Source organism: Symphodus melops (assembly GCF_947650265.1).
Source record: "Symphodus melops genome assembly, chromosome: 6".
In the NCBI taxonomy this organism is placed as follows: domain Eukaryota; kingdom Metazoa; phylum Chordata; class Actinopteri; order Labriformes; family Labridae; genus Symphodus; species Symphodus melops.
In genome coordinates this window covers 16,937,709-16,965,185 of record NC_136696.1, presented here as the reverse complement: position 1 = coordinate 16,965,185, position 27,477 = coordinate 16,937,709, and the positions used below count along the sequence as shown (strand labels likewise).

The window sequence follows — 27,477 nt, the reverse complement described above, 5'->3', positions numbered from 1 at the left end:
ATGTCCTATTAACAAAACTTACTGCGGTACGATATGCATCTAATGACAACATACATTTTGAATATTATCCATGTCTCTTTACAATTAAATCTAATTAAATGTGTGTGGAAAATATGTACAGAGAAACTTTACTTTTCAACATTTATAAAGTATTAAAAAAAGGTTGAGGGGTGAGTTTAAATTATTATTAAATATAACACCTGTTTCAGAGAAATTGTAAATGGCTGAATATAACCTTAAAACTGTTAATGCTATGTAGCCTAAATATATTAATTAATAATAATAATAATTAGGGCCACTACAAAAAATAGGACAAGCTTTGACTTTTTTTTGGAGATTTTGACTTTAATGTCAGAATTCTGATTCCCAAGAAAAAAGGTGTTATATGTAAGTTTCAAAAACACTGTGTTTGTAGCGATACTGCATGGTCGTCACCCGAACTGCACCAGTAAACTGTTGCTTGCTCTCCCTCACGTGCTCGTCTTACTTGCTCGTATGTACACAAACAAGCATTAACATCACCCCTGAAACCCTTGATATTTACCGGCATGTTTCTAGAGGAGGTAAGGGATCATACATGAGAGAATATCTGTCCCCTTCTTTAATCTACAAACAACTACCAACTTGTTTGTGCCAAACTTTTTTAACACAGATGTAATGTGCCACAGGGTCACATATCACATTTCACTCCTGTCTCCCTCTGACAGGATACACTCCTTTGTTGCCTGGTAACCTGATCAAGCTGTTGTCCAGAGGATTTCTGTAACCATAGTAATATCCTGTATAATTCATCAGCCTACACTGGAGAAAACATGGAGCAGGTAAGAAAATTTGAAGTTAGCTTACTGCTAGAATTATAACCATGTGTTTCTTTAATCTATAACTCCATGTCCTCTTACCATTCCTCAGGATTGGATCGCTGGTCTGTATCGATCTCTTGGTTTGTCTGCTGAAGCAGAATTGTCCTCCCATGATGTGAGTCTCCTCTTCCAAAAAGTGTTTCATGTTCCCTCCAGCACTGATGACGCCACGATGGCCATGGAGAAGGTAAAATAAATAAAAGGCATCAAAGCAGATATGATCAAAACTTCACAAATACTACCATGTACCTGTATGTGTGTTTTCAGATTGCAGGAGGTGACAAAAGCTGGTTTTGTGTTGGTGAAAATGTGTTGGATGTTCTTGTAGAAATGGAACGGGAGAGGGAAAAGAAGGAAGAGGTAGTCACATTTTTTTTTATAGAAGCATTAGGTCTGAGAAATCCAAATTTGTATTTTGTCCTTATTCCCTAAAAGCCAATATTGTTATCTTTAGCTCTACTGGGACCTTCAGCTCCTAAACGTTGGAAATCTCAACACTCTCTATGTGATGGACAAGTCAAAAAACATGTTGCACCATAGCATGGATTCCAATACTTTTAAAAATGCTCACAACCAATCAGAGCCAGACTCCTTCCATCCAGATAGTTATGGTACACAGTGTCCAGAGGTATGTGCTTCCAGTGTGGCATTTTTATCCTACCTACAGGCAGTCATTTTACTCATCATTTCATTTACTGTCCATACACAGAGGGAGACACTGATGGGAAATAAAGAGCAGAGTGGAAGTGTGAGGGCGGTGAAGAGGCTAAAGAAGGCAGCCAGGCAGTCCTGGGCAAAGTGAGCATCTGCTTCTAGAGCAGGGCATCTAGCTTGAGTTTTCTTTTTGTAATACTTTTTCTTGTGTAAATTGCAGAAGGAATATTTTGTGTTGTACTTGTTTATAGTCAGGATTTGGTTTCTGGTTACTTTGTTGATTGAGCATGCAGTTGCAAAACAAAGACTAAGACTTCCCCAACATATGATGCTCTGCAAAGGTTTAACAAAAAAAACACATGTTAGACTTACAGCCACGTTGCCTACCTCCTTACAATGCTGTTTCATAGGGCATCCTGGAAGAAACAAAATGTGTTATTATATATATTATTGCTTGTCCCTGCAAATACCTACTTTTCCTTTGAAGCACATTTAAAAAAAAAAAACAGGATTTAAATATATTTTTGTTTCAACTCAGAACCAATTACAAAATGCAATGTATGTTTCAAGCCATCCTTTCTGCATACAATTCATCCTTACTGTATTTTTGATGCTGATACGTTTCTTTGTTTGTTGCTTTTTGTTTGAGATTGGTGTCAGAGGGTGTGCAAAGTATGTTTCCCTCCTCCACGCCTGGTGCCAGCCCGGTGGTTAGATGTCAGGCCTGGGGCATTGTCACCTTGTCAGACGTCCTTGCCTTGGTTGAAGAGAAATATGATGTGGTGACCAACCTGCTTTACACAGAGATGCTCCAAGAGCATTACAGTAAGGACAAGAGAGTAATACTGACAATACCAACCTCCAAGTACAACATCCTCATCATCGAAGAGCCTAGGCCAGGTGTTTAACAGTCTTACTTTCTTTTGCTTCTTCTTCTCTTTGGTAATACCATAGCGTTGAGCATCTGGGAGACCCTTCCACTAATGCAACAACACAAGGAAAAGGAGCAGCTGGAGCATCTTGCAGAGGAGGCTTTAGAGTTGGATGACATGCTGAGTTTGGCTGAGCTACCAGGAGCATTCAGGATATATAGGTAAGTGAAAAGACACTGTTCAGAAATGATCTTTAACGGACAAGACAACAACAATTGAAAGACATTTCTTGATTTCACTATGTAAGTGCGCACTTTTGCGAATATGTTATGATCAGAAAATTTCCCTTAGTTATGGACAAAAAAGATGTCATACAAAAAACAAAAACATTAACAACACAAGACGTTTTCCTCATAAGGCATCAAACAGAGGCAATGCAATAAAACTAACTTATTTCCTGCAGGGCCTATCTGGGACCATCCAGGGAAGAGACTTGGTCTGCTGTTTCGTTCCTGTACGAGTTACAAACATTCCGTCAACAGGAAAAGGACGCACTTACAGTCTTGTGCAAGAGGTCAAGATTTTTCAAGAATGTATTTCTGATGTATTCAAACACATCAGGTGCTAGTCACAAAATATCAATAGGTAGAAGTTGATGGCAGATGTTTGTACTTAGATTTTCATCAAGCACTTCACATACAGGCTCATAAGTGGTCTCAGTAAATCAGTAATAAGTTGTTTTATTAATCTGTTGCCCTCCAGGCTGGACAGTTACGCCCTGAGACTGATATGTCTCTATATCAGGCTAGCAACTCTCCGAGCTCAGAGAGAAAATATGTCCTACAAAGCTCTGCCACCAGCTCGTCAGTCCTGGCAAACATGGTGAGCATGAACAAAGAACACTCCAGCATTGTAAGATAATTAAAATACACACTATCATAAGGTCTACATTTATCCCTCATTTATCTGTACAGGCCCCACGTTAAGAGCCCCCTCAGAGCAGAGCAGGTTGCCCTATGGCTACATGGTGAGGAAGAGAAGCAAAGGAAAGACTTCATTTCAGAATCACCACAGCAGGTTTGTAAATGTGGTTATGGGCAACTGACTGTCATAGGCAGTGTTTCATAGCATAACATTCGTTTTTGCAAAATGTCATCTTCCGGAGTAAGATACTAAAGGGAACACTGAAGTACTTTTATCAGCATGTTGACTCTGTCCCAGCAGGCAGTGCTGCAGCTCCTGGTGCTGACTCAGGAGCAGGAGAGGAAGCACCTGATCAGGTTGTTACACAGGGTCTCCCTAGAGAATATGCAGGAGTCAGGTTGTACAATGCCTCAAAAAGAAGGTACATCAATATAGTATACCCTGCTACCTTTTTTTGTTCCAAAGGCTGGTCTTCTCCGTGAAAATAATCTACTTCTTTCTTTACTATTAAGCAGAAAGTCCTGAGCAATTTGCTCTAAGAAACAGCTGCTTAACAAGGTTGAGACAGATCTTTGCTGACCTGCAGACACAAAATGAGACTATGCCCACCTCAAATAAGACAAATCCTCAGCCACAACTTCAAACAGACCACTTGAGTAGTAAATCTGAAAAGTGGTCCCAACAACAGCTGGAAGATTGTTCCATGCTCCTGTTGGCCCAGATGATGGATCTCCATGAAGTCAGAGCATCTACACTGCTGCCAGCACTGATGGACAAGGTGAGTCAAACGGTTGCAGCGTCCAATCCAAAGATTTACAGGAAGAAAGCCGACAGTTCAGATTAAAATGTTTGTCTCCTAGAGTCCACAACATGTACAAGATCTGCGAGACAAGTACGAATATGAACTTCAAGCACAGAGCTTCACTCTCCAACTCCAGATCTCTGAAGCCCCTCTTCCTTCAGTCTCTATCAGTCCTGGTGTAAACTTCACTGAAAATAGCAGCAACCAGCAAATCATAGCTGAATCCTGCCGTAGTGGACCAGTCAATGCTCAAAACAGCAGCAGTGGGCCAGGCGAGGTTCCAATGGTTGATCCAATCCAAGGAGGCAGCAGGGAACTACATGCTGCCAAAGCTGCAGATGAGACTGACAAACAAGATGTTTGCATAGGTAAGGCAAAAAGAGACAAAAGCTGTGTTTTCACCAAAATCCAAAAAGTAATTTGGAAGTACCAGGAAGTACTTTCAAATCAGAGAAAAGGTTCCTTTAGCCCATAGTTGTTCGTTTTCACTTAGTTCTAGTGACGTGTGATGGACTCTCCTGAGTGCTGCAAGAATTCAATGAGAAATGTTTAACAATGCTCCATAAGCGCACCTTTAAGCACCAACCCCTTTTAGTAGTTATCTTTCTGGGGTAAAACAAAAATCATGGAACTTTTGGTCCCAGCTTGGTATCTGATAATATTTGATCAATTCCTTCAGATTGTGGAGCCATCACGGAGGACCTGCCCTACCTGGAGATCTTGTGTGTATCAGATGCAACCAGCAATCATCATCAGCCTCTCGCTACAGAGGTAGAAACCCCTGAAGAAGTCAAGGGCAGAGAAATGAAGAGCACCCAGTGCATTGAGAAGCAGGACTCGCTGATCGCCCTTGCGTGGAGCAAGCAATCAGATGATGATTGCGAGGCTGCAGATGAAGACACTGAACAAAGCCAGGAGCCAGAGAGTAGTCTGAAGACCCAAGTCGAGCCAACAGAAATAAATCCCTCCACTGAAGAAACATCCCTGAGAGAGCATAATTCACAAGAGAGAGACAGAGAGGTGGTGAAACCCAGCATGAACCAGTTTGTTTCCACTGGTTTACCTGATGAACAGGTACTCCGTTTATCTTGTAAACATCAGACAATTATGCCACAAATCAGAATTCCTTACTTTCATAATCTGACTTCTTAGGAACAAGTATTTCCTGATAAATTTGAGAAGGGAGAAGGTATAACTCACATGGACACAGCCGTGGTTCAGGTTGAAATGTGTCCCACTGAAATAGACATAGAACTTTGGGACCTGAGAGGCCAAGAATCTGCTTTAAATTCACAAGCTACAGTGAGTCTAATTTAACACGTGTGCAACCTGTACTTATAATTTCCTTTGAAAATGTCCCCATATAAATCTGCTGTTTCCTGTGGTAAAGGTTGACAGTAGCCCTGCAGGGAAAAAGGACATTGGGGAATCCTCACTGTTGGCGACCGAGCGGGCAGGAGAACCAGTCTCAGCAGTGGAGCGAGAAAGAACAATGCGAAATCTGGTGGACATGCAAAGAAAGGTTGAACAAAGGCAGCAAAGAGACAGAGAGAGACAACTTCTTAGGGTAAGATACAATTACATAGAAGGGAGACTTCCTCAAATGAAGAGGTGTACAAAAAACTACAAAGAGCTGACAGATGATTGTAAGAGGAAGTGGTGAAATGTTATTCTGTTTGTCCCTCAGGTTCAGAAGCGTCTGTCCATCATCCAAAACAGAAAGGCAGAGGAAGACCTGCTTGGCCTGAAACACACAGACAGACTGAAGCACCTCACACAAGATCTACCAAGGGTCAATTAATATTCAGAGAGGGAATTAGGAAAAATGTTTTGATTTTTTGACTTTCATTAATATATTTTTCTGTGTTTTAGGAGGATAAGAACCAGCAAAAGACAATTGTCAGAGAGCGACTGGAGCAGCTGAGAAGAGAGCGCTCCTACGTCATGCAGTCCAAACGAGAAAGGTAAAGGGCAGTCTTTAAAAATTCACCTGAGTTACCAATTTCATGCAGATCACCATGCCTTCTACTTGTGTTGTAGAAATACTGCAGGATTTCAGGAACTTCTGGGTCCAGTTGCTCTCCACGGCAGGGACACAAATGATGGAGCAGACTGAAAAACTGCAGCTGTTTGAATGAGGTGATATGGACTTTAAAAAACTAATGGTTTTGACTTAGTACCATATTCATCATTATCTATGGTTCAACAAGTGGTGCACATATCGCTAACTTGCTGGGCTTCCTTTTGTTTGTGGCCATATAAATACCGTGAAAAAATCTTCTCAATAAGTAGCTTTTGCACAATGGCCATATAGTTTTTCATGAAAATGATAGATCTCAAACTTCTAGTGACTGTTTATTACACAGTTTAATTATCATTTTGACAAACATAAGCATCAACAATAATGTCATTTATCAATGACCCCCTTTAGTTGTGTACACATTTTCCCCCTGTGGCCTAAGTTACATACACAATGAGTCACAGAGGTGCATGTCAACAGTCTACAGAAGATCTATTGATTTTTCTTCATGTGAACGTAAAATTAATATTGGCATGGTCGGCCATTACTCACTTACGTAAGAAATTCAGTGACTAGACAAAGGACACTGCTGTAGACGCTGACTGCACCTATGGACTATGGCTGTATTTATTTACAGGTAGAATGGGATGGAAATATAGTTACATGTCGTAGGACTTATGTTTGGTTAACAACTCTAAAATGGAGGATTACGTATAATACAGAGGGTTGGTGCGGGCCCAGTGGTTTTCCTGAAAGAGAGGAGGATCTCTCAGTCCTGACCAGTAGAGGGGGAAATGTCTACATGGGAGAGATTCTCAGCAAATAAACATTCTGTTTTTGCCTCTTTAATTGACCCCACTCACACTGCAGTCCAACACAAAGCAGGAATACCTATCACTCTAATAAGCCTGAATATTCCTCAGCAGCTCACACATACTGAGCCACTGAATTACACACATACAAAGTACATGAGTGTGTCCTCAAACAAAGTGTTCACAACTTAGATGTAAGTTATGTGGTCTCAAACACAAGCATCCAAACAGACAAAGACAAGCTGAAACTAAGAAACTAAGAAAAACATGGTGCCTACTGTTGCTATACTCAGACCTTTAATATTTTAGTATAATGACAGCTGTGGACAAAATACAACCAGTCCCATTTGAAAATGATGAAAGTTACTTTTTGAGGTGTAAAACCTGTGCGGATCTCAGAAGGCTGTGCGAAGGACAATCTTTTAGGGCCTCAGGGCTGTCATCAGGTCAGCTGTTATGATAGCAGGGCACTTTGATAGCAGTGATACACTAAAATACAAACAGGTGTGGGGTCAGATTTCTTGGTTGAGTCCAGATGCTGGATCTACATGTGCAAGATCTTCAGCAAGAAAGCAGCATGCACTTGTTTGTGACAGACTATACTACACCTTATTTAAGAGCCAACAATATTTGCATTTTATACACTACACTGGTGTTTCCCACAGTGAAAGGTAAAAGCTTGTGATGAAAAACAGCGTGACCTAAGTCATGTTCAGTCAGTGAACCTCTGAGAATAAAATCACCCTCTGGCTGGGCTTAGATAAGCACTCCTGTCCATAAACACAAAATGGACATCACACATCCAGCATATCTCTGACTTATGGGTACAAAGGAACTGAGGAGGGTTGATATAGGTGCATGTGTGAATTTTGCTTTTCTCTTCTATTTCCTGGGAATCATGAAAGGAGAGAATTGTATGTGTATGAGCGTCAAGTTTTGAATGGTGTTAGCTATGGGACTTGAGGGTCTTTCATGTCTTAATGTGTGTGCATGTCTTCATGTATGAGTCTTTTTATTGGTGTGCGCACTGCACCCCTGGACCATGATGGCCCCCTTCCTCATCAGAACTATCATTGTAGGCCTCTCTCCTAGCTCCACCTCCTGACCCTTGACTCCTGTCAAAATCTGTCAGGTCAACTTCCTCCGCATCTGCAGCGATTACAGGATTTTCAGCACGAGCAGGCAGCAAGCACTCGAGTTCCTGAAAGAAAAGTGGATGGATTAAAAAAACAAACAAAAACAAAACAAACACGTAAAAACATAACCACTCTAGTGTAGTAAAAAATGTCTGAATCAGGAGGTTTAACAGTCGACTCTTACATTCAGTTTTTCGGGGCTAATCCAGTTGTTTTCAGGGAATTGGACATCAAACTTGACATAAAGGTCTCCCTTCTCAAAAGGGTTTCTGTACTGAGGCATTCCCTCTCCCTTTACCATTCGAATACAACCTGCCAAAAAAACATCAACATGCAGTATGACAATTTGGCCTCTGTGATCACTTCGTAATTGTGTACTTAATATTCTTAAATAAACCATAACCTATCATGATTTAGCCACAACTAGTAAAACACTGGACCGTAATGAATGTGGTTAGGTTGAAAGTTTTACCTGGCTCAATGACCTTGCCAGGAGGGTATTTGACAAGCAACTGACGCCCATCAAGGTGAGTGACGGTCATCTGGAAGCCACACAGAGCTTCAACCAGGCCGATACGTTGGACCATGTGAAGGTCACTGCCCTCACGGCGGAAATCCTGATAAACATTAAAATCCCAAATTCGTTTCTCCAGTTCATCATAAAATTATTTTCAAATAAATACTGAAAGAAATCCCCTAAACAACTCATATCCATTATATCAAAGAATTTATAGCTGCAGAATGAATGCTGAAAATCTGTTGGTATTTACCTCATGTTCTTTCTCTTGCAGCACCAGGACTATATCTCCTGGTTCAATACCTGGTGCTTGGTCAGCTTCACCAGAGAATGTGATCTTCTGTCCGTGCTTCATGCCTTTGTCCACATGCACCTCCAGAAGCTTTGTCTCCTTACACACTTTGTGACCCTCACACTTTCTGCAGCGATCCTTCTCATTTATCACCTCGCCTGCACAAACAAACAGATTGGACAATTTTAATAAGCTTTTGTGCTTATTAAATTAGGTCATGCATGTTTCTAAGACAAGACCATGTGGGTGTTTATGGACATATTACCCTCTCCACTGCAGTCTGTGCAGACAGATTGCATCTGTTGGACCATCCCAGGAGCTAGCTGTCTAATCATGATCCTCATGCCTCGTCCTCTGCATGCTACACACTTCTGTACTGCTCCGGCCTTACCCCCCTGACTGAAAGGCAAACCATAAAGAATCAGAACTTAAATTATTGCAGTTACATATTATCTTCTGCAACGATTAAAATGCAACATTTATTTAAACTCACCCATTACAAGCACCACACAGCACATTCTTACTGAGCTGCAGTTTGGTTGTTTTGCCATTATAGAGGTCTTCTAGAGAAACTCTGAGGAAAAATGAATTGGATTTTTTTCAACATATCATGTTAGACACGCCAACGGCAAAACCCAAACACTATTTTTTGGCAATACACTTACTTAAGAGGGTGGACCATATCTTCTCCTCTCCTCTTGCCGCCGTTGCGACCTCTTCCCTGCCCCCCCATGAACCCAAAAAGTCCTCCCCCAAAAATATGAGAGAAGATATCGTCCATGCCAGGTCCTCCACCTCCTCCCTCCCGTAGTCCCTGTTCTCCATAGCGATCATAAAGCTCCTTCTTCTCTGGGTTTGTTAGTACCTCATATGCAAAACTGATCTCTTTGAACTGTAAATGAAATAAGACAAGCAAAAACAATATAGTGGCATAGTGGATAGTACAAAAAACATGTGAATCTAAACCAAAGAACCACGTGAGATGTTTGATGAGCACTTCCTACAAAATAAAAAGACAACTAAGTATCTCGTGTGTCACATTTTGCAGACTCAGAAAAAATAAGTCTTAGAACGGTACAAACGAAAAAGTGATGCGCTTCGCTCTTGGGAGAAGCTGTTTCATGTTCTGTCACCAGTTAGTCCTCAAAGGGTTGTGCTGAGTCCCAACTGTTGAACATCTGAAGCACTTGTATGGGTACTGTTGCTTAAAAGGGTGTTGCTGCTGCTGCTGCTAGCATGACATGCTTTGATCAACATACCTTGTCTCCAGCATCAGGGTTCTTGTCAGGGTGGTACTCCTTAGCCAATTTGCGATAGGCCTGAAATAAACAAAATAATGAATCAAGGTGACTGTTTCAGTGCCCTGAGCTGAGGATCCAAATCTATAAAAAAAAAAGCGTGGCAAGCGAATCGCTAAGTGTATTGATTGACCGTCGATAACAGCCCAGGGCTGGACTTGTAGGCCTGCTGTCAAAAACATCGGGACACCGCAAGAGCATCGTTGAATTTGACACCCCACCCTCAAAACACGTTTGTGAGGATGAATTCAACAACCACACCTGACAACATATGCGCTGGGAAGTCAATTCACCTGCTTTGTTAATGAAGGTGTAAAGACGTCCAATGAAAGTCATAAAACTCTGATATTTACTCGGAATAACAGTGATAGCACTTTGTGTCACGTTATGACAGTGGCTTGTCGCTAACCCCTCACAACAGAAATAAAATGTCCTTTTAGAAAAACCAGTCTGGATCATTGTAAACTGCTTATTATTAGTTTTTGTACTACATTGGATTAGATATACGTTACTGATCTGGGGTTATTTAAAATCGAAAGAATAAAATAGTGGCTTCAATAAATGTGGTTGAATGTCTTAAGGCAGGTTTATCATGGGCCTTGGCTTTATTGACTAAACAATCGTATCGGTCTAATGCGTGGATTGAGTTTGTTTTACATCGCTTAGTGTAGCCCGGATATATTAGCTAGTAACCGCCTCATTGACTTATCCAAAAAGGTTAACTCTATTTATACGTCACGCCAGGTCTTTTTATTAACTTAACACATTGTCCTTAAACCCATACGCAGACTATTAGTACAGAAAGTCAATGTTTTTTGCTTATAGAGCTATAACTGCCAATGTTACAGCTCGGTTTGGAGGAGGCTAATTGCTGGAATGTGGTTATCATCACACGCTAGTAGCCGGCGAGCTATTACACTCGTGGTCCCAAGTGTTTGTTTAAATGAAAGGCCAACTTAATATTTTTTTTAAATAAAACATTAATGCCTGAAAAGCCAATTCCGTTAGTTTTTTTAACAACATAGGAGAGTTTCTTTACTGCAAAAACGCCTATCCGTAATGAACATTTATCTATCCATCGTTAGCTTAGCTTACTGTTAGCTCAGCATCTTTAGCCTGCGTTATCTAAACCAACTAGCTTGCGATAAGGGCCCAATATAACTGGTTTAAACGTGTCCATATTTTTTGCTTTACTCTGCTCTCACTCTACCCTGTTTGCTCCGACATACCTTCTTCAGTTCATTCTCAGATGCAGAGGGTGAAACTCCGAGGATGTCGTACAGCTTAGTATCCACAACGTTCGCCATGATGCTAACCGGCTAACTGGAGAGAGAGAGAGAGAGGGCGAGCGAGAGAGAGGGAGGGAGAGAGAGAGAGCGCGAGAGAGAGAGAGACCGTGTGCGGAGCTTCAGCGGAGAGAGGAGCCGATCAAACCTTTACCGGCTGACTGCTGCTGCTGCTGCGGGGTTACCACATACTACGACAGACACAAACACCTACTCACAACCAGATGGCAAAAAAACAAAATAAAAAAAGGAACGCGTAATCTCCTGGAAACAGCAGAAGGAAATGCTTATGCAATTAAAGTTTCAAAAGTATTTTGCTCAAAAAAATTTTTAAAAAACAAACAAACTACAAAATACAATTTAGAGCGCCTACGTGTGACTGATATACAGTAGCTGTAAAACACCTTTTTATGCTGCAAACAAACATCAACATTTTACATTGAATAACTTGAAATTGAATTTATTGTTGTACCATGGGACGTGTTTTGACCACCTTTATTTTGAGTTCAATAGTGGTTGCCTAATTTCTGTCAGATCTTTAAACTAGCACCTTTAAGGGTCAACATTTTTATGCAGAAATGTAACGGTCTATCAGTTCAGCATATTTGTTTTGACTTTTCCAATGGCTGCTCCAGATGTTCACGTGGTAGAATAATAACTGCGAGATTTGTAACCTGACACATCCAAACAGGTTCTGCTCAGGTGCAGCAGGTGTTGACCAGTGCCAAACTTACCAATGGATTTAAATAGAAAATAGAATCAGAGTAGAGTTTATTTAGGAGTTCATAATAGCAGCATATTTGATCAACTTCCAACTAAATATTTTACCGTATAAAGAAGTCAAAAGTCAACGACGGCTAAATTAAAATAAGTTAAATAAAATAAGCTTGGACACTTAATCCGTTATTTATAACATTTTTCTCATCGTGCTGTGTGAAAAAAAGGTTGTTTACCAATTTGGTTTGCATGTGAGACTTTAAATTGAAGCATCGGGGGACATATCACCGCAGCACTTGATGCTGCTTTTGACAGACAGCAGGCTATTTAACTCAAATGTTGATGTGGTGTTTACACACGTTTGATGATGGACAGCCGAACTTTTGATTACGTTTGAGGTATCCGCCATTTTGATTTCCAAATCTGACAGATATATTTTGTTGGCTGCCTGCTTAAGTATAATTTGAACATTTTCCGCCCTGCAGACCACCACCGTGTCACGGCAGCGTAAATGACATTACAACCGGGGAGGAAGAAGGAGGGCAGTAGTATCTCCAAGCGAATAACGCAGTCATGAACACCAAGGCGTGGGCCTCTGGGTGACCTGACAAGCCAAAGTCGCGGAGCTTCTGTTCAGCTTGCAGGTGGTGAGTGCTATAATGATGGACAAAAGGTAATTACTCGTGTGGTTATGGTGGGCATATGTCAGTACAAGCCGGCTCTGTGCGTTGTTTCTCACTGTCAGGTGGTCGGGAGACGTGAATGTTTGGATGAGGAGGACAGACGTTAGCCACGCAGCTGTAACAAACAGTTAACCGATATGTGAGCGTTTGATGTAACCGTCGCTTAGTTACCTCCGGAATAACGTTAGCAACATGACTAAGACAGTGTTAGCGGTTTCGGTTGAGGGATCAGTGCATGCTCGGTAAGTGAACGACACAATGGTTAAGCAACAGACACGCACTGATATAGACTGGAAATGAGAGATAAGCTAGCTCACTAAACGTGAAGTTGCGATAACTATCAGCTAATTATTGCTAACATTAATTCACGCTGATGTGTTGTTGGTCCGTTATAACTAATCTCCGTTTACAGCTAACAGCCTCCGTTAGCAGCTGATCTTGGCTGCACAACAAGGCCTGGCTTAGTTAATACACACCGTGATTGTGATGTTTATGTGACATTAAAAAAATAATACACTGAAGACTTGCCATGCGGAAACGATGAATGTCTGAGGTTTAAAACACCTGTTTGTTTAGCATCAACGTGTTTATTAAAGGGATTGGCAAACAGCTACTCCACGACGTCGTACAGTATTTCGTTTCTGCGTTGTAACCATAGACAGTAAATAACAATCTTTAAGTCTTTGGTTTTTAAATGAGCAAGCCACTGAGTCCTATTCTTCCTGTGAAGTGACATATCATTAAGTTCAACATGTTTGCACGACTTCAAGATTGTTTTTTCCTGATATTTATGGAAGCATTGGGGATATGTGGCATGTTCATGCAGGAAAGTAGTGTGTTTGATCTAAGGGCTTTTGGACCTAGTCCTTGTGCAAATTTTTGAGCATGATAGACTTGGCTTTATCTGATTTCAGTATGGATGCCTCCTATAAAGCCACTGAACTGTCCAGTGACAGTTCCTGCCTGCCTCAAGGTCTGCAACTTTCATCCTAACCAATCCCTGATTCAAATGTACACTCGTGCTAGTTAGTAGTTTATCTCACTACTCACTCACATATTTTGAAGGGAAGTATTTATAATTCACCTTGAAACTGAGTTTCTTTCTAGGGGAGGGCTTCTTTTGTTTGTTGATTTTTCTTACTCAAGTCATTAGCTCCTGTTTTTTATGTGTGTGAGAACCCAGATGTTCAGCACTAACTCAATTAAAGATGCTTTGCTTCCTGCTCTTTCCCGAGAGTAGTGCAAACCCCATCTCTGCACTTAGTAAGAACTGTCTTTCAGACTTCTTCTGACTCCATGAAAGACTGAACAAGTCTTCCTTAATATAATTGTGTAACATGTGTTGTGTCTTATTGTCTCATCACCAGGTTGCAGCAAGTTTCTTCAGGATTAGTGTGTCTGGTGTTTTTATCTACATTGAGGTGGATTCGCTGATACGGACTGAAGTTCAGACCAAGACATTTAAGAAAGAAATGGCGATCTAGCAAGATCTGACTTCGGGTCCTTGTCCTAATGTAAGATCATTCAGACAGACAGTGAATTGTTTTACACAGTATGATACTTTTACATGTAAGATACCTCATGATATTCTCTTCTTTTCAAAAGCTAAGTGTGTGTGCCTGTGACGGAAGCCATGTTCTGGAAATTTGATTTACACACATCCTCTCACCTGGAGGCTTTACTGGACAAGGAGGATGTCACACTCACTGAGCTCATGGAAGAGGAAGATGTGCTGCAGGAGTGCAAGGCCCAGAACAGGAGGTCTGTGTATTGTCAGCTTTGGCAAATATTACATTACAACATTTTAGTTTTCTTGTATTCCTGCTGGTGCTAACTAGTGCTTCTGATGAATTTGTAGACTTCTCCTCTTCTTGTGCCAGGACCAATGCATGCAGGAGCTGGTCCGCATGATTACAACAGAGCCCCCTGCTGGTGTAGAGGAGATGAGGCGCTTTAAGTAGGTGGTTGGACAGAAAGTGCTGATGTTGTGTTGTATCCAGAAAAAAAAACATGTTCTGCAATCCTTCATGTCACTGCCATTTTGCTATAAAGATGGAAACTTGAGAGTTCTCAGATCCTTTAAAAGGGGCTTCCTGAATCAACTACATTATCAAAACCATGGGTTATTTTTTTAAACACAACAGTTACTTAATTACCTGTTAGATAATCCACCCATGTAAAAGTAGTCCAGTTTTCCTGATTACTTTAGTATTAGTGTACAACAGTGTGAAGAAGAATTTATTTTGTTTAAATTTATTGCCAGGTGTTTTCTTTATTTATTACAGGTATCCAAATATAGCATGTGAGCTGCTGACAAGTGATGTGGGAGTGATCAATGATAAGATGGGTAATGAGGAGCCTCTGCTGGAAACTCTGTATGCCTTCCTGGAGCAGCCGTCCCCACTTAACCCCCTTCTGGCATCTTTCTTTAGCAAGACCATTGGGAATCTCATCACACGGAAGACTGAGCAGGTAACACACACAGACTCGCACTGTCACTGCTAAATCAAACAGCATACCCAGGGAAGATGACAGGTTTCTTTATTGTGTGTGTGTGTTCTCCTGGTTTAATTCACAAAGCCTGACCGATGCTTGCGGCAAAATCAGTGAGAGTGCTCTCTTTGGGAGATACGCCCACAAAGATGGCTGTAAAGTTATAGTTCTCTAAAAATGTCAATACACAGATACAAAGCAGTCCACACATACAGTAGTTCAGGTCATACAATACACAGGTTGTGGCCTAAGCATTGAAAGGTCAGTAGTTCCGTCCATATTGACATTTGAAGTTGATATTTATCATGCAGGTGACCCCTGTGATCTTGACCATCACATTTGTTGATGACACATATTCTTACATAAGGAGAGGAATTGTATAGCTGTCTTTTTGTTTCTAATTATGTTTGAATGAATGAAACCTTTATTGCCCCGAGGGGAATTTCTTTTGCACCTAGAGCATACAAACAAACATTTACAAGTCATCATAAAAAAATAAAAGCACATAAAACACACTAAAGCATCACATGATTAAAGGGATTTCAGTAGCAAGTTAAAGTGCAGAGTGCCAAGTACATCCTGTATAATCAGAGCTTGTTAGCAGCTGGATACTGCAGCGTACAAATGATGTAATGCCTCTTTTAGTCCTCATCCTGGGCATTCTGTACCTGCGCCCTGAAGTCAAGAGTTCATACTCCAATCAAAGGGGGTGCAGAGGGTCAGCTGTGATCTTCAATATGTACCGGTCAGAAATGCAGCACATTATCTTCCCGGTTATCTGGCTGCCTACTTTAACAACCTTGTCCAGTTTGTTCTTATTTTGTGAGGACAGTGCTTCTCCCCAACACCGAATACAAAAGGTCAACAGACTTTCAATAAAACTTTTGTAAAATAGTTTCAGCATTGTGTTGTCAACATTAGAATTTCCAAGTTTCCTTAAAAAATAGAGGCGCTGTTGAGCCTTTGCAAATCTTGCATTTGTGTTGGCATTCCATGTCAATTATTGTGCCGAGACACTTTCACTCCAGTACAATTTCTGTGTCCGTCATATTTACAGGGGAAAGAGATGACTACCTTCTAAAATCAATGATCATTTCTTTAGTTTTCTTTGTATTTAAAACCGAAGAGTCATCAAGAGCACCAGTTGTAAAAGTTGTCTATCTCAGCTTCAGTTATCCTGATGACAATGACACTCATTGGTTTGTAAAGTGAATAAAGTTATGCTTGTAGACTTAAATTAATGCAACTTGAAAGTTGTGAAAGCAGACGACAATTATCAAAGGCAGCCACATGATGCACTCACTGATAATGAAGTGCTATTTGTTGGGGTTTAAAAGGAATAGGGTTAGTATTATAGTAGTGTTATACTCTTTAGAAGGTGCAGCAGACGGGTCTTTGACTTTCATAAAAACTGAGAGAGTAGACTTTAAAGGGCATTAAGATTGATGTGTACCTCAGTGTGCAGATGTTCAGAAATAGTTTTTTTAAACAATTTTTTTTAAGGAATGACATTTAATTTATACTGATAAAATCACTTTTAAATGTTTTAAATTCACTTTAAACCAGAAAGAATTCTTCATAATGCATCACTCTTTCAGTGATCACTTACTGCACGTCAGTAAGGTTGTACGCCCTGTTCTTTATTCCAGTTTGGTTTTTATTGCGGTGTTTCCTCTGCCCTCTGTTTTGTTCAGGTGCTTAACTTCCTGCGACGGAAGGAGGGATTCCTCTCCTTGGTCTTGAAGCATATTGATACATCAGCCATGATGGATGTGCTCCTGAGACTCATCAGCTGTGTGGAGCCTCCTCCACTTCGACTCGAGACGCTTACTGTATGAGACAAACGGACCAATATTTTAATTTCATGTACATCCTTAATAATGCAATAACGTTTTTCCCCACTCACAGTGGTTGAATGAAGAGAAGCTGGCCCAGAGACTCATCGAGCTCATTCACCCTGAAAGGGACGAAGAGGTAAAAGGGAATTTTAGTTTTTCTAAATGATGTCAGTGATAATACTCTGCACTCACAAGCTGCTTTCACATACGCACTCCTGAACGTTTTTAGAAAATTTCAAGAGGACTACCCCTGAAATCCTCTTGATCTGGTTGTTCGCCCATGGTTAGGGAGACGAAGCTACAAAGTACACTATACTATGCTTTGATGAGAATATTTGCCTTCTTATTAATGCCAAGTGTAGTTAGACTCAAAGAATCAGAACATCAACAAAAGAGCAGAGATCATTATACTGGCAAACAGAAAACATAATGCAGCACGTCAGTTATGTCAATGAAGAGTCAATCTGTCGCAAGCATACAGTCTATGGTAATGCACCGATTGCAGGACATAAACGTCAGCACCCCCTTCGAGTCGCTCGAGGTTAATTCACCTGATTACATCCTGTTGTTTTCTTAATTTGGCACACTCTGAAATTCTGTCAAAAAAGGTACACGGGCTGGCAGGAGAAACTCTGAGTGAAAAATCTGCCTCTCTGTGTTCTCATATACAGCTCACTCTGAAAACGTCAGGAGTTTTGTGAAAGTGTGAAAGCACTAACAGACTCTGTCATCGATAGTTTGCAGGACTGAATGTTGTGGTTTCCTTGTGTTCAACTTTGTTTCTCTACAGAGGCAGTCGAATGCATCGCAGACTTTGTGCGACATTATTCGTCTGAGCAGGGACCAGGCCAATCAGCTCCAAGAGATTTCCCAGCCTGATCCTTTGCTTACAGTGCTGGAGTCGTAAGTCATACAGACACGCATTCGATCTCTGAACAGGTTGTGAAGGTGATAACTGACTATTGTCTCGGTACAGGCAGGAGTCTGTGGAGCAATTGCTACAGAATATGTTCTCAGGAGAGCGTACTGAGAGCTGCATCGTCAATGGGATTCAAGTTCTTCTTACATTACTGGAAATCAGGAGGCCAGTGTGAGTGTGACACGATTTCAAATGTGCAGAAATAAATACCAGATCCAGTTCTACTTCATAACCATCTATTCTGGAGTTTTAATTCAACACTCGGCCTTAATTCGTTTCTCCAAGATTAAATCCAGGTGAGGTTTGTCATTCCAACAATTTGTTTCCTGATTTTGATCCACTGATCTTTGTTCATGACAGGGTGGATGGTGTAATGGATGCTCAGGGATTTGAAAGGAGTTACACTGTTAATAGCAGCATTTTGTTGGCCATCCAACCACACCTGAAACACTTCCACCAACTACTTCTGGAGCCACCCAAGGTAGCTGCAATATTGGTCGACGTATGAGGTCACCTCACTTTGTATATATTGCTCTGAATAGGAAAATCAGATATCCCATCTCACCTCAAAATAGGTTTTATGACCACGACAAGCTGTGGTAACTAGTGAGGGTGAGATTACTTCATTTATATATTTTTATTACCATTCCCTTTAGGAAACCACAATGTCGGGATCACAGCTACTATTATTTTAATGAAGATTTTGATTTACACTCATGTTAAAGATCACATGTTGCTCTCCTTTTCAAGCAGTTTGAATCAGTGTCAGAGCTCCCCAAAACTTTAAATGTCTTTAAAGTTTCTCCTTAAAAATCCACTCTAAAAAGCCCTCTATTTCAGAACAGGCTGTTTCTGTAGCTTTAAAATGCAAATGAACTGTGTCTGACTGCGCCCAACCTGCACTCTGCCTGATTATTGCAATAGTCATGTTTCAGTCTCTGACATTTAGATAGATGTTGGGATGCAGTAGTGCACCCGTGTAACAAATACCTGTTAAAAATGCACTCTGTGGTTCCTCGTTGCCCTCTTTACATTTGTCTTTAGCGGAATCCCATGCTGACTTCTCTGGGAGTGCTGACTGAACCCTTAGGGAACACGCGTCTCCATGTAGCCAGGCTGGTGGCTTCTCTGCTATACACAAGCTCGGCGAGCCATGCTGTCGTGGCACAAGAACTATGCTGTCTTAATACAATGGACCTGCTACTGGTGAGATGTGCACACATGCTGCATTCTGTATAGCACAATGTTGATAAAGGGGAAGAAATCAAATGTACTACTTATCAAAAACAAAATGTGTTTCAGGACTTGTTCTTCAAGTATACATGGAACAACTTTCTGCATCTCCAAGTGGAGCTCTGTGTTGCAGCCATCCTGCGGCCCTGCGCCCATGAAATGAGGCTTCAGCCTGGCTCGGGACCCCAGAAAGAATTCAACCCTCATCAAGATGGCTCGCATGATCAGGCTGTGTCTGAAAGCACCTCGGAGCCTTCAGTCACCCCTGACAACTCTGCACATAATCTAATGGTGACACATGTAGGTGACTCCGCTTGACTTGCAGTGACGGTTGATCCCCTGAAACGTCTCGCTTTATGTCTCTCAATTAATCGAAACCACTGATTGACTTTGAATTTCATCTCTCACAAGTTGTTTCAGCACTGCCACCTTGTCCAGAGGATTCTGGAGGCTTGGGAGGAGAATGATAAATTACAGTAAGATATTTTTGATGTCATTGATGATGTCGTTTTTGCTATGACGGGGCTCTCTTTAAAAGTTGTACTGTGTGTTCAGGTCCGAGGGTGGAATGAGAAGAGGGTACATGGGACATCTGACCAGGATTGCCAACACAGTCGTCCATAATCTGGAGAAGGGCCCAGTTCACACTCAGATTAGTAGCCTAATTACAGGTGTGTGTGAGAAGTGTGCTCACATTTCTATGTGAAAGAACGTAATGATGACATAAGTTGCTTTTACTAACGTTGATGTGGATGTAGAGCTCCCAGAAGACTACAGAGGGCGCTGGGAAACCTTTGTGGATCAGACCCTGTCAGAGGCCAATAGGAGGAACACAATAGACCTGGTGAACGATTACACATGCTTATCTACTTCACAGTAACAGCTTCATTTTATAGCTACACACACACAAACACACTCAAACATATGTGGGTTTTTGTGTGGCTAGGTTGGTACTGGAAACCCACGCCCTTCTTCAGAGGATGATATGGAGAGCCCGTTCCCTAAAGAACTGACATTACAGCAGGTACAAACACTCTGAGTAAGCACATGCTAACACAAAACTGAGGCCTTATGTGAGCAGAGGGATTGAAGCTGTTGGGATTTTTTTTGTGTGTTTGTCTTAAGGCTTTTTCAGACTACCAGATTCAGCAGATGACAGCTAACTTTGTTGATCAGTTTGGCTTCAATGATGAGGAGTTTACTGATCACGATGACAGCATTGGGTAAATGATCTGATACTCTTCTCTGTTTTGCAGTGCAATATTGTTCTTGTGTTTCATTAAAGGGATGTTTTGTTTTTTTTACTGTCATTTCAGAGCAACATTTGATCGTATTGCAGAGATCAATATCAACATAGATGCAGGCCAGGAAAGCGTGAGTGCAATTAGATTATTTTATTTTATTTTATTTTTTGTGCAAAGCTTCTCTTGGGGCTTTTATTTTTGGGGCTTTGGTCATTTATTTTCAGACAGCATTATGACTATAATACTAACTAATTTGACTCAACACAGCCGGTTTGTCCACCTTTCCTTTGCAGTCTAATACAGCTGTGTTTGAGGCCTGTTCCAAGGAAAGGATTCAGCCATTTGACGATGATGAAGAGGACATTTGGGAGGAGAAAGAGATCAACTTTGCGACACAAACCAAGTCTCGTAACAGGTAGGCACACCACAGTGAGTATAGATGCACTCAACAGTATGTTTAGATTTATTAATTTTGTTTATGTTGTGTAGTGTATGTGAATGATTTGTACCCGCTCATTCAGTCCGATGCTTCATTTGATTCAAGGTTCGGCGGGTCACAGGCGTCGCAGAGCTCAGTGACCAGTACAGCTTGTGATAGGACAACAGCTCCTTCCACCGAGGGCTCTGACAGAGCACCAGACTCAGACTCCGAGGAGGAAGAGAAAACTGAAGATGTCCTGGATCCTTTCTCAAGCTTAGCCCAGACCGATTCAACGAAAAGTGAGACATTTAATTTAATTTAAAAATGCACATTTAATTTGCTTTACACTGTGTGTGGAGATTAAAGCAGATATTGAGCAGGAAGCTTAAGTACAGTGGATGTGTGATTCCCTTGATACCTAGACACTGGCTGGATAGCAGACTTTGGAGAGGTGAACTCTCAGGCACCTGCAGCAGGAACAGGATTTTCAGCCTGGGACACTCCAGACCCCCAACAAGCCACCACAGAGGCCGAGGAGAAAGGATGGGCTAAGTTCACTGACTTCCAGCCTTTCTGTTGGTGTGTCTGCCTGTGGTCTCAATATGAGAAATGTATTAAAGGATTTTGCTGAAAGCATTTTAAAGGGGGACAAAAACCCAACCGTTATTGTGTTTATACATTAAGAATAAACATGCATGGCAGACACATAGACCATAATTAAATTTTTCAGAAGCAAGCTTTTGAAGCTCAACAATGACAGTCACCATATTAAAAATTCTAACTTTCAGTAATCCTAGCAACAAACAAATAGGTGGAGCTAATGGGGCTTTAAACCGACTGGCAAATACTTGCCACTAGAATGCAAGTTGTGCATTTCTATCTGAAATGTAAGTTTTAACGCAGACACCCATAGACGCTTTAATGAGAATGGGAGTGAATGAGCTCACTGCTGTGTGAAGGTATTTTATGACCTCAACTGAATTTTTTAAGTTTGTATCTTTGGTCTTCTGTTCCCAGCTCTGAAACGGGCCCTAGATGCAGCTCTCCTGTGGACTCGGAGCTCAGCGGATCAGAAAACACCAAGCTAAACCAAAACCGTACGTTGTAACTAAAGATCTTTTTTTCTTTTTTGAGCGTCTTGTTGAAACAGGTAAACGGCAACTAATGAATGTTGTGGAAATGAACCTGTGACTACCGCTACCCCCCTTCACTCTCTGCAGCGTGTGTGTGGAGCGTTTGTGTGGCAAGGAAAGCTCCACTGGTGGCATCCGACTCCTCCTCGTCCAGCAGCTCAGACAGCGATGAGGAGGAAGGCAAGACAGTGTCCACGACCAGCGAGACCATCACCACGGGGGGCGGCAAGGAGACCATTCGGCTCACTGTGGACGCCAAAAACGAGAGGGCAGTCTTCAGCAGGTACACGCGCAAACACACTCACACAAATGATGCGCTGTTGCTCTGATGAAATAGGTGCTCTGTATCCTCTGTGTTACGTGACGAACCCTTTCCACTCCACAAGCTTACCCACACAATGTGACCTCCACCGTTTCTGTTTTTCTTCTGATTCTGCCTCCTCCTGTCTGTCCCCTTTCTTTCTAACGTCCCTTTGACGTCAGAGTTTTCAGACCAGCAGTGAGACGACGGTATGTTGTACTCGAGGTCCTCTGCTCTGCAGTGTGGAATGTTTTCCTGAAGTTGTATGAAGGGTTGGAAAAAGGCCATCGTGAGCACAGATGCGCCACATGTTTTGTTTGCTTGTTGCTTCTAACAGACGATAAATTCTGGACAAGCCTTAATCCATCTAAAAAATATGTGTATATATATATATATATATACTAACCCACAACTGTTGACTTGACGAGAACGTACAGGACCACTATCCCTGTGCAAGGCTTATCCTATATTCACAACATGACACCTCCAGTCTCCCCCCCCTGGCATGAAACAGTCTGCTCAGCATTTTAGAAATCCAGTGTTTAGTATCTGACTGGTTTTAGGACACAAAAATATGAGAGCACTATGTTTGGTAGCACTGCTTTATTGATACGAATAATTCATTGTCAAGAATCCCACAGTATTTTAAGACCTAGTTCTGTATGATATATTAGATGTTTCAAAGCGACCACTCTACTAACAGTTTGTCCGGTAGCATGCTATGAACAGGTGTCGCAACCAGATCAACATTCTAACACGCCTGTAAATTAGCAAGTTACTAACAAAATGTGCACCTACAAGCATGCTACAATTTCAATAATCCAAGTTGGAATTTTTAAGTAACGACATTAACACAAACCTTTAGAAAGGGCCGTTTCCCTTTGATGTGTGTCAGTCACATCCAGCTGATGTCAGAAGAATGGATGCTGAACATGCTGGGCATGATAATGGCCAGTGTGGAAGAGCACAGAACTGTGGTGAAATGCACTCAGTAGCAGAGACAAGCATCTGAAGTTTATCTTAACAGCAAGCGCTTCCTGCTTCTTCTTCTTTTCTTTTTTTTTTTTCTTCCAGCGATGCAGATAAGGTGCCAGTAGAGGGACTCTCCATCAAAGAAAAAGAAAAAGCTGATGAAAAAGAAAGCGGAAAAAGAAAGAAACACGGAGACTGTCCCGGCCCAACCACCGCCAGTCCAACTACCCAGTCAGCTGCTGTCACACAGTAAGTGTGTGTGTGTTTCTGAGCATCTCTGTTAGGTCAAGTGGCACACCTAAAAGGACTGACGTCAATGTTAATAGTTAGCCCTGAGCATCTTAAAACCTAGGTGAAAAACTCCAAGATTTCACTGTAAAACTCAACTGATGTCTATAAATTATGTTAATAAGTAAAAGTGAAATGAGCTTACAGAATGTAAACTTCAACTCTTCTACTTCTTAGTTTCTGAATAAAGTTGTATGAATAGTCTGTAATATTTATTATGTTTTTTACCTTACAGAGAGGCGCAGCCCTCTGCTAATGGACCGGCCTAACGAAGCAGCAAACACACACACACACACACACACACACACACACACACACACACACACACACACACACACACACACACGCTTCATAACCTTCATTCAACACACAATGCAACCATGGCTTCCTGTTAGCAGCTCTTCAAAACCCCTCTTGTCCTAAGAAGAAAGGAAGATCCTCACTTGACTGTATGTATACTTGATAACAAACATCTACACATGGATGATCCCAATCCCTCCTGCACCTTCATGGCATAGTTACACCCAAATCGTTTCAAAGAGGAATGTGTGTTTTTAGAAGAAAAGAAAAAAACATTTATCGTGCCGGAACCCCAAAGCCAAACTGTGTTTCACACATACAGGTGTGTATGGGTGTGTATATGAACTATGAAAATTATTATTGTCTCTTGTAATGAGCAGAGGCTACACTCAGTGTGCCAGCTTAGGCATTTAAACACACAACAAATACGTCAGTACCGTAATTAGACTTTTACATTTAATTCAGTATCAGAGTTTTAGATTGTTGGTGCACGATGGCTCTCTGAACATTCAATCATAGCCCGGAGAATTTTTCTATCAGAGCTTTCGACTGTTTACACTCAAGTAAAAGACTGTATTCAAATTATCAGCCAAGACTACAAAGCCAAAATGCAAAGCTAGCTACCATTTTCACTTTAGCATTTCAATGTACGTGCCGGGCAACATTTTAATCAGTGCAGTTTTAATGTGCAAGTGATATACATTTGCCGTTATTCATGCGCAAACATGATAATCTCTCAATGCAAAGTAGGTTTCTTTGCTTTGATCATGTATAACATTAAGGCTTTTTTTTGTTTGTTTGTTTTTTTTGCATAATATGTCACTTCCTCCTCTAACCTCTAATGTTACTTGTGTGTGTGTGGGGTGTGTGTGTGTGCGCGTGCATGCGTGCGTGTGATATATGTCAGTGATTCAGAGGGCATTCTCAGGTTAAATGAGAGGTATGCAGATACAAAGAAAGCACACCTGTGTAACACACAAACACACAAACAATCACATACATGTGTAAACAACCAAATCTATAAACACATGCAAAACAAAAACAAAAAAAACATCCCGAGGACAAAGTGATGTACACATCTTACTTCATATCACCCTCCGAGCTGTTTCAATGTAATATTGTGAAATTTGAACCTGTATTAGGTTGTGGCTATTATTGGTAATATGTAAACGTAATATACATGTAAACAGTATATATAAACATTATATCTATTTTTGGAATAAATCCAATGTATGGAAGGGCAGTTCTTTTGCAGGTTGCAACATGTATAATGTACGGTATGTGTGTTGTACTGTTGAAATGAGGCAATAATGATGTCTGTGTTTTGGTTAATACCCCAGCATCAGTTCCTGTTCATCTGCTACTTTCCTTTCTACACGGAGGTTTGGGAGAGCGAGTGTGAGTCCGTAGTCTGCAGTGTGCCCTCCATGTTATTTACTCAACAGATCATTTAGGTTTGACACAACTTGGCTCTGTTTTTCAGGTTAGCTCGTCGTATAAAAAGAGAATCAGTCATCACAACGCAGACTTGAAATACTGCATCAGCTTTCCTGCATATCATTTGTTTGCACATTTTCTTCATAATTACAACACTGATTGGCAGAGAAAATGAAGGCCTCTTTCTGTTAGTCAGTTGTTTATTCTTTTAATAACATGATCTAAATCCAGCCTCTCTATTGTGAGGATTTTCAGCTTTTCTTTGTCTAATAAGTGCTCTAAAAACTGAATGTTGTGGTCAGATAATCAACTATTTTAATCACTTTGGGCTGCAAGAAATTGTAAAGAACATTTTGCATTCTTTTTCCTCATAGACAATGTTGGTTTATTGACCATATAACCAGATGTTGATCTAATAAAAACCCATAGAAATCATGTTAAATACCAACATCAACAAGGCCAGGCTTGATATAAACACGAGTGATCCATACACTCATGCTTGACTTTCTCCTCGTCTCTCCCTTTCTCAGGGCAGGAGTTGACTTTGATTGCATATCTGCCTGTGAAATGATTCACATAGATTGTTTGTATTTATTTATTTTTGAAAGCACTTTTTCAAGGAGCACTTTTGGTTTGTATTCGGGGGTGACAAGTGTCAGGACGTTACTCCCAGTTCAAAGAATTGGTAAATGTTTGACTTGAATGAGTGAATAATGTAGATACTTAGAATCGTTTATCTTTGATGGTTTCTGCCAAAGTGTGTCTTCCCAGCAGTTTACAACTGGCTTTCATATGTGTGAGGTAGCCTCCTTTCTTGAAATGGTCGTACAGTTCTAGATTTATGTAAAGCAGTCTTAGTTTGATCCTTCTTTCATGTCACGTGACGTTAGGAGTTATCAGCACTAGAAGTCGATGCCAGGCATCCAAAACAGATTCAACTAAGATCACTGACGGTCTCTGTTCATTGAAGTGAATCACCAAAGGAAGCAGGCGTTGATTTGAGTCAGGGTACGAAAAGAAAAGAAAACAGGGCTGCTTCTTGTCAGGGTGTGCACAGGGTCAGAATATATCATCCTGTCTTTAGCTAAACCTCTGCACTGCATCTGACCCGTAACCTTTTGATTTTGTGTGTGTGTGTGTGTGTGTGTGCGCACGTGTGTGTGTGTCTATGTGTGTGTGTTTGTGCCTCCTTCACAATAAGAATCTGGTGTGTGTGCAATGTTGCTACGATGGTATGTTGTGATAACATACCATCTTACAACAGTCATCTACAATAGTCATCTTCAAGTGCCATTGAATTTGTACATTAGCTTTATTCATCTCATTGGGTATTGTACACAAAGATTCCAATACATAAACTAGTGTATTGATAATTAATGACCCTCTGATACGAGGGCCATAAATGGATAAAGTCACAGATTGTTGACACTTTGAAAGCCATCACTATCCTTACACTTTCTGCTAGCATCGCAATGTTGTTGTTTGTTATTAGTTACCTGAAACCAATAACTGGTTATGGCATTGGATTGCATTCACTGAAATACTCAGCGATACCTTATACTACATTTAAGGAGGTATCAGAGGCGCGTACAGATTCTGATATCTGATATCTAAACTCTAATTCTTCAGTCTTCAAATTTCAATTGGAAAACACTAGGTTTCAAATAGTTTATTGGCTCTACTGTCTGTTACTTACTCAAGTCCATTTAAAATCTGTCTCTCATCAGTAGCTTGTCATAAAAGGGTGTGAATGTGAGCGTTAATGTAGGCGTGTGTGTGGAGGGGGAGAGTTGTGTTAGCGACAGCTGTGTTGTTGAAATGCCTTTTTTTTTGTGAAGCGGACTGATGCTGGTGTGTTTTTCTTTTCTTTCATTTAGAGAGTAATGTGTCTGTTACCTGTTGTCAATTTAGCTTGTAAATTCAGATATGAATCCCAATAAATATGTCTGACCAAAAAAAGAAGTGTGAGCCTGAGTTTTATCTCCCTTTAAAATCCTGCTGTAACACACACGTAGAATACAGACG

General features: G+C 41.0%; 3 protein-coding genes across 11 annotated transcripts; 2 read left to right on the top strand and 1 right to left on the bottom strand.

The window, feature by feature from the left end:
- Positions 1-760: 760 nt before the first annotated feature.
- On the top strand, positions 761-7,210 carry LOC306825725 (uncharacterized protein). Of its 4 annotated transcripts, none has more exons than XM_079346664.1 (19): positions 761-821; positions 910-1,047; positions 1,128-1,220; positions 1,315-1,488; positions 1,570-1,658; positions 2,164-2,339; positions 2,469-2,607; positions 2,850-2,960; positions 3,149-3,268; positions 3,361-3,463; positions 3,611-3,731; positions 3,826-4,088; positions 4,171-4,480; positions 4,792-5,186; positions 5,265-5,414; positions 5,503-5,679; positions 5,800-5,904; positions 5,985-6,076; positions 6,153-7,210. In XM_079346664.1, exons 1-19 carry the CDS (start codon positions 813-815, stop codon positions 6,226-6,228), a joined length of 2,841 nt encoding a protein of 946 aa, XP_079202790.1. In that variant the 5' UTR covers positions 761-812; the 3' UTR covers positions 6,229-7,210. The 4 variants fall into 4 exon arrangements, with proteins under 4 accessions (XP_079202790.1, XP_079202791.1, XP_079202789.1 ...); XM_079346665.1 differs by having other exon boundaries at positions 3,823-4,088; positions 4,249-4,480; XM_079346663.1 differs by having other exon boundaries at positions 3,823-4,088.
- dnaja2b (DnaJ heat shock protein family (Hsp40) member A2b) lies at positions 6,455-11,520 on the bottom strand. The gene is made up of 9 exons (XM_079346674.1): positions 11,417-11,520; positions 10,149-10,208; positions 9,555-9,781; positions 9,383-9,463; positions 9,155-9,288; positions 8,851-9,047; positions 8,553-8,697; positions 8,265-8,392; positions 6,455-8,145 (listed from the first exon to the last, which is right to left on the bottom strand). The coding sequence occupies exons 1-9, from the start codon at positions 11,492-11,494 to the stop codon at positions 7,957-7,959; spliced, it is 1,239 nt and encodes a 412-aa protein (XP_079202800.1). The 5' UTR covers positions 11,495-11,520; the 3' UTR covers positions 6,455-7,956.
- Positions 11,521-11,573: 53 nt separating this feature from the next.
- Positions 11,574-26,381, top strand: ppp6r2b (protein phosphatase 6, regulatory subunit 2b). Of its 6 annotated transcripts, none has more exons than XM_079346670.1 (26): positions 11,574-11,653; positions 12,676-12,863; positions 14,241-14,387; positions 14,479-14,634; positions 14,732-14,830; positions 15,159-15,345; positions 17,061-17,198; positions 17,275-17,340; positions 17,995-18,107; positions 18,181-18,294; positions 18,484-18,604; positions 19,168-19,329; positions 19,426-19,656; positions 19,768-19,832; positions 19,912-20,027; positions 20,115-20,200; positions 20,303-20,380; positions 20,482-20,579; positions 20,673-20,730; positions 20,894-21,015; positions 21,145-21,320; positions 21,444-21,600; positions 22,039-22,118; positions 22,242-22,437; positions 23,530-23,676; positions 23,951-26,381. In XM_079346670.1, exons 4-26 carry the CDS (start codon positions 14,507-14,509, stop codon positions 23,982-23,984), a joined length of 2,772 nt encoding a protein of 923 aa, XP_079202796.1. In that variant the 5' UTR covers positions 11,574-11,653; positions 12,676-12,863; positions 14,241-14,387; positions 14,479-14,506; the 3' UTR covers positions 23,985-26,381. The 6 variants fall into 6 exon arrangements, with proteins under 6 accessions (XP_079202796.1, XP_079202795.1, XP_079202797.1 ...); XM_079346669.1 differs by lacking the exon at positions 11,574-11,653 and adding an exon at positions 11,874-12,588; XM_079346671.1 differs by lacking the exon at positions 11,574-11,653 and having other exon boundaries at positions 12,596-12,837.
- Positions 26,382-27,477: the final 1,096 nt, after the last annotated feature.

Bases quoted from the DNA above. Each gene is read 5' to 3' on its own strand.
- LOC306825725 (XM_079346663.1), top strand. The intron at 4,481-4,791 runs GTAAGGCAAAAA...CAATTCCTTCAG, and splicing joins CAAACAAGATGTTTGCATAG to ATTGTGGAGCCATCACGGAG. The intron at 5,187-5,264 runs GTACTCCGTTTA...CTGACTTCTTAG, and splicing joins CTGGTTTACCTGATGAACAG to GAACAAGTATTTCCTGATAA.
- dnaja2b (XM_079346674.1), bottom strand. From the start codon at position 11,494: ATGGCGAACGTTGTGGATACTAAGCTGTACGACATCCTCGGAGTTTCA. The intron at 10,209-11,416 runs GTATGTCGGAGC...TGTTTATTTCAG, and splicing joins CTGAGAATGAACTGAAGAAG to GCCTATCGCAAATTGGCTAA. The intron at 8,146-8,264 runs GTAAGAGTCGAC...CTTTTCTTTCAG, and splicing joins TTAGCCCCGAAAAACTGAAT to GAACTCGAGTGCTTGCTGCC.
- ppp6r2b (XM_079346670.1), top strand. From the start codon at position 14,507: ATGTTCTGGAAATTTGATTTACACACATCCTCTCACCTGGAGGCTTTA. The intron at 17,199-17,274 runs GTATGAGACAAA...CCCCACTCACAG, and splicing joins TTCGACTCGAGACGCTTACT to TGGTTGAATGAAGAGAAGCT. The intron at 20,201-20,302 runs GTGAACGATTAC...TTGTGTGGCTAG, and splicing joins GGAGGAACACAATAGACCTG to GTTGGTACTGGAAACCCACG.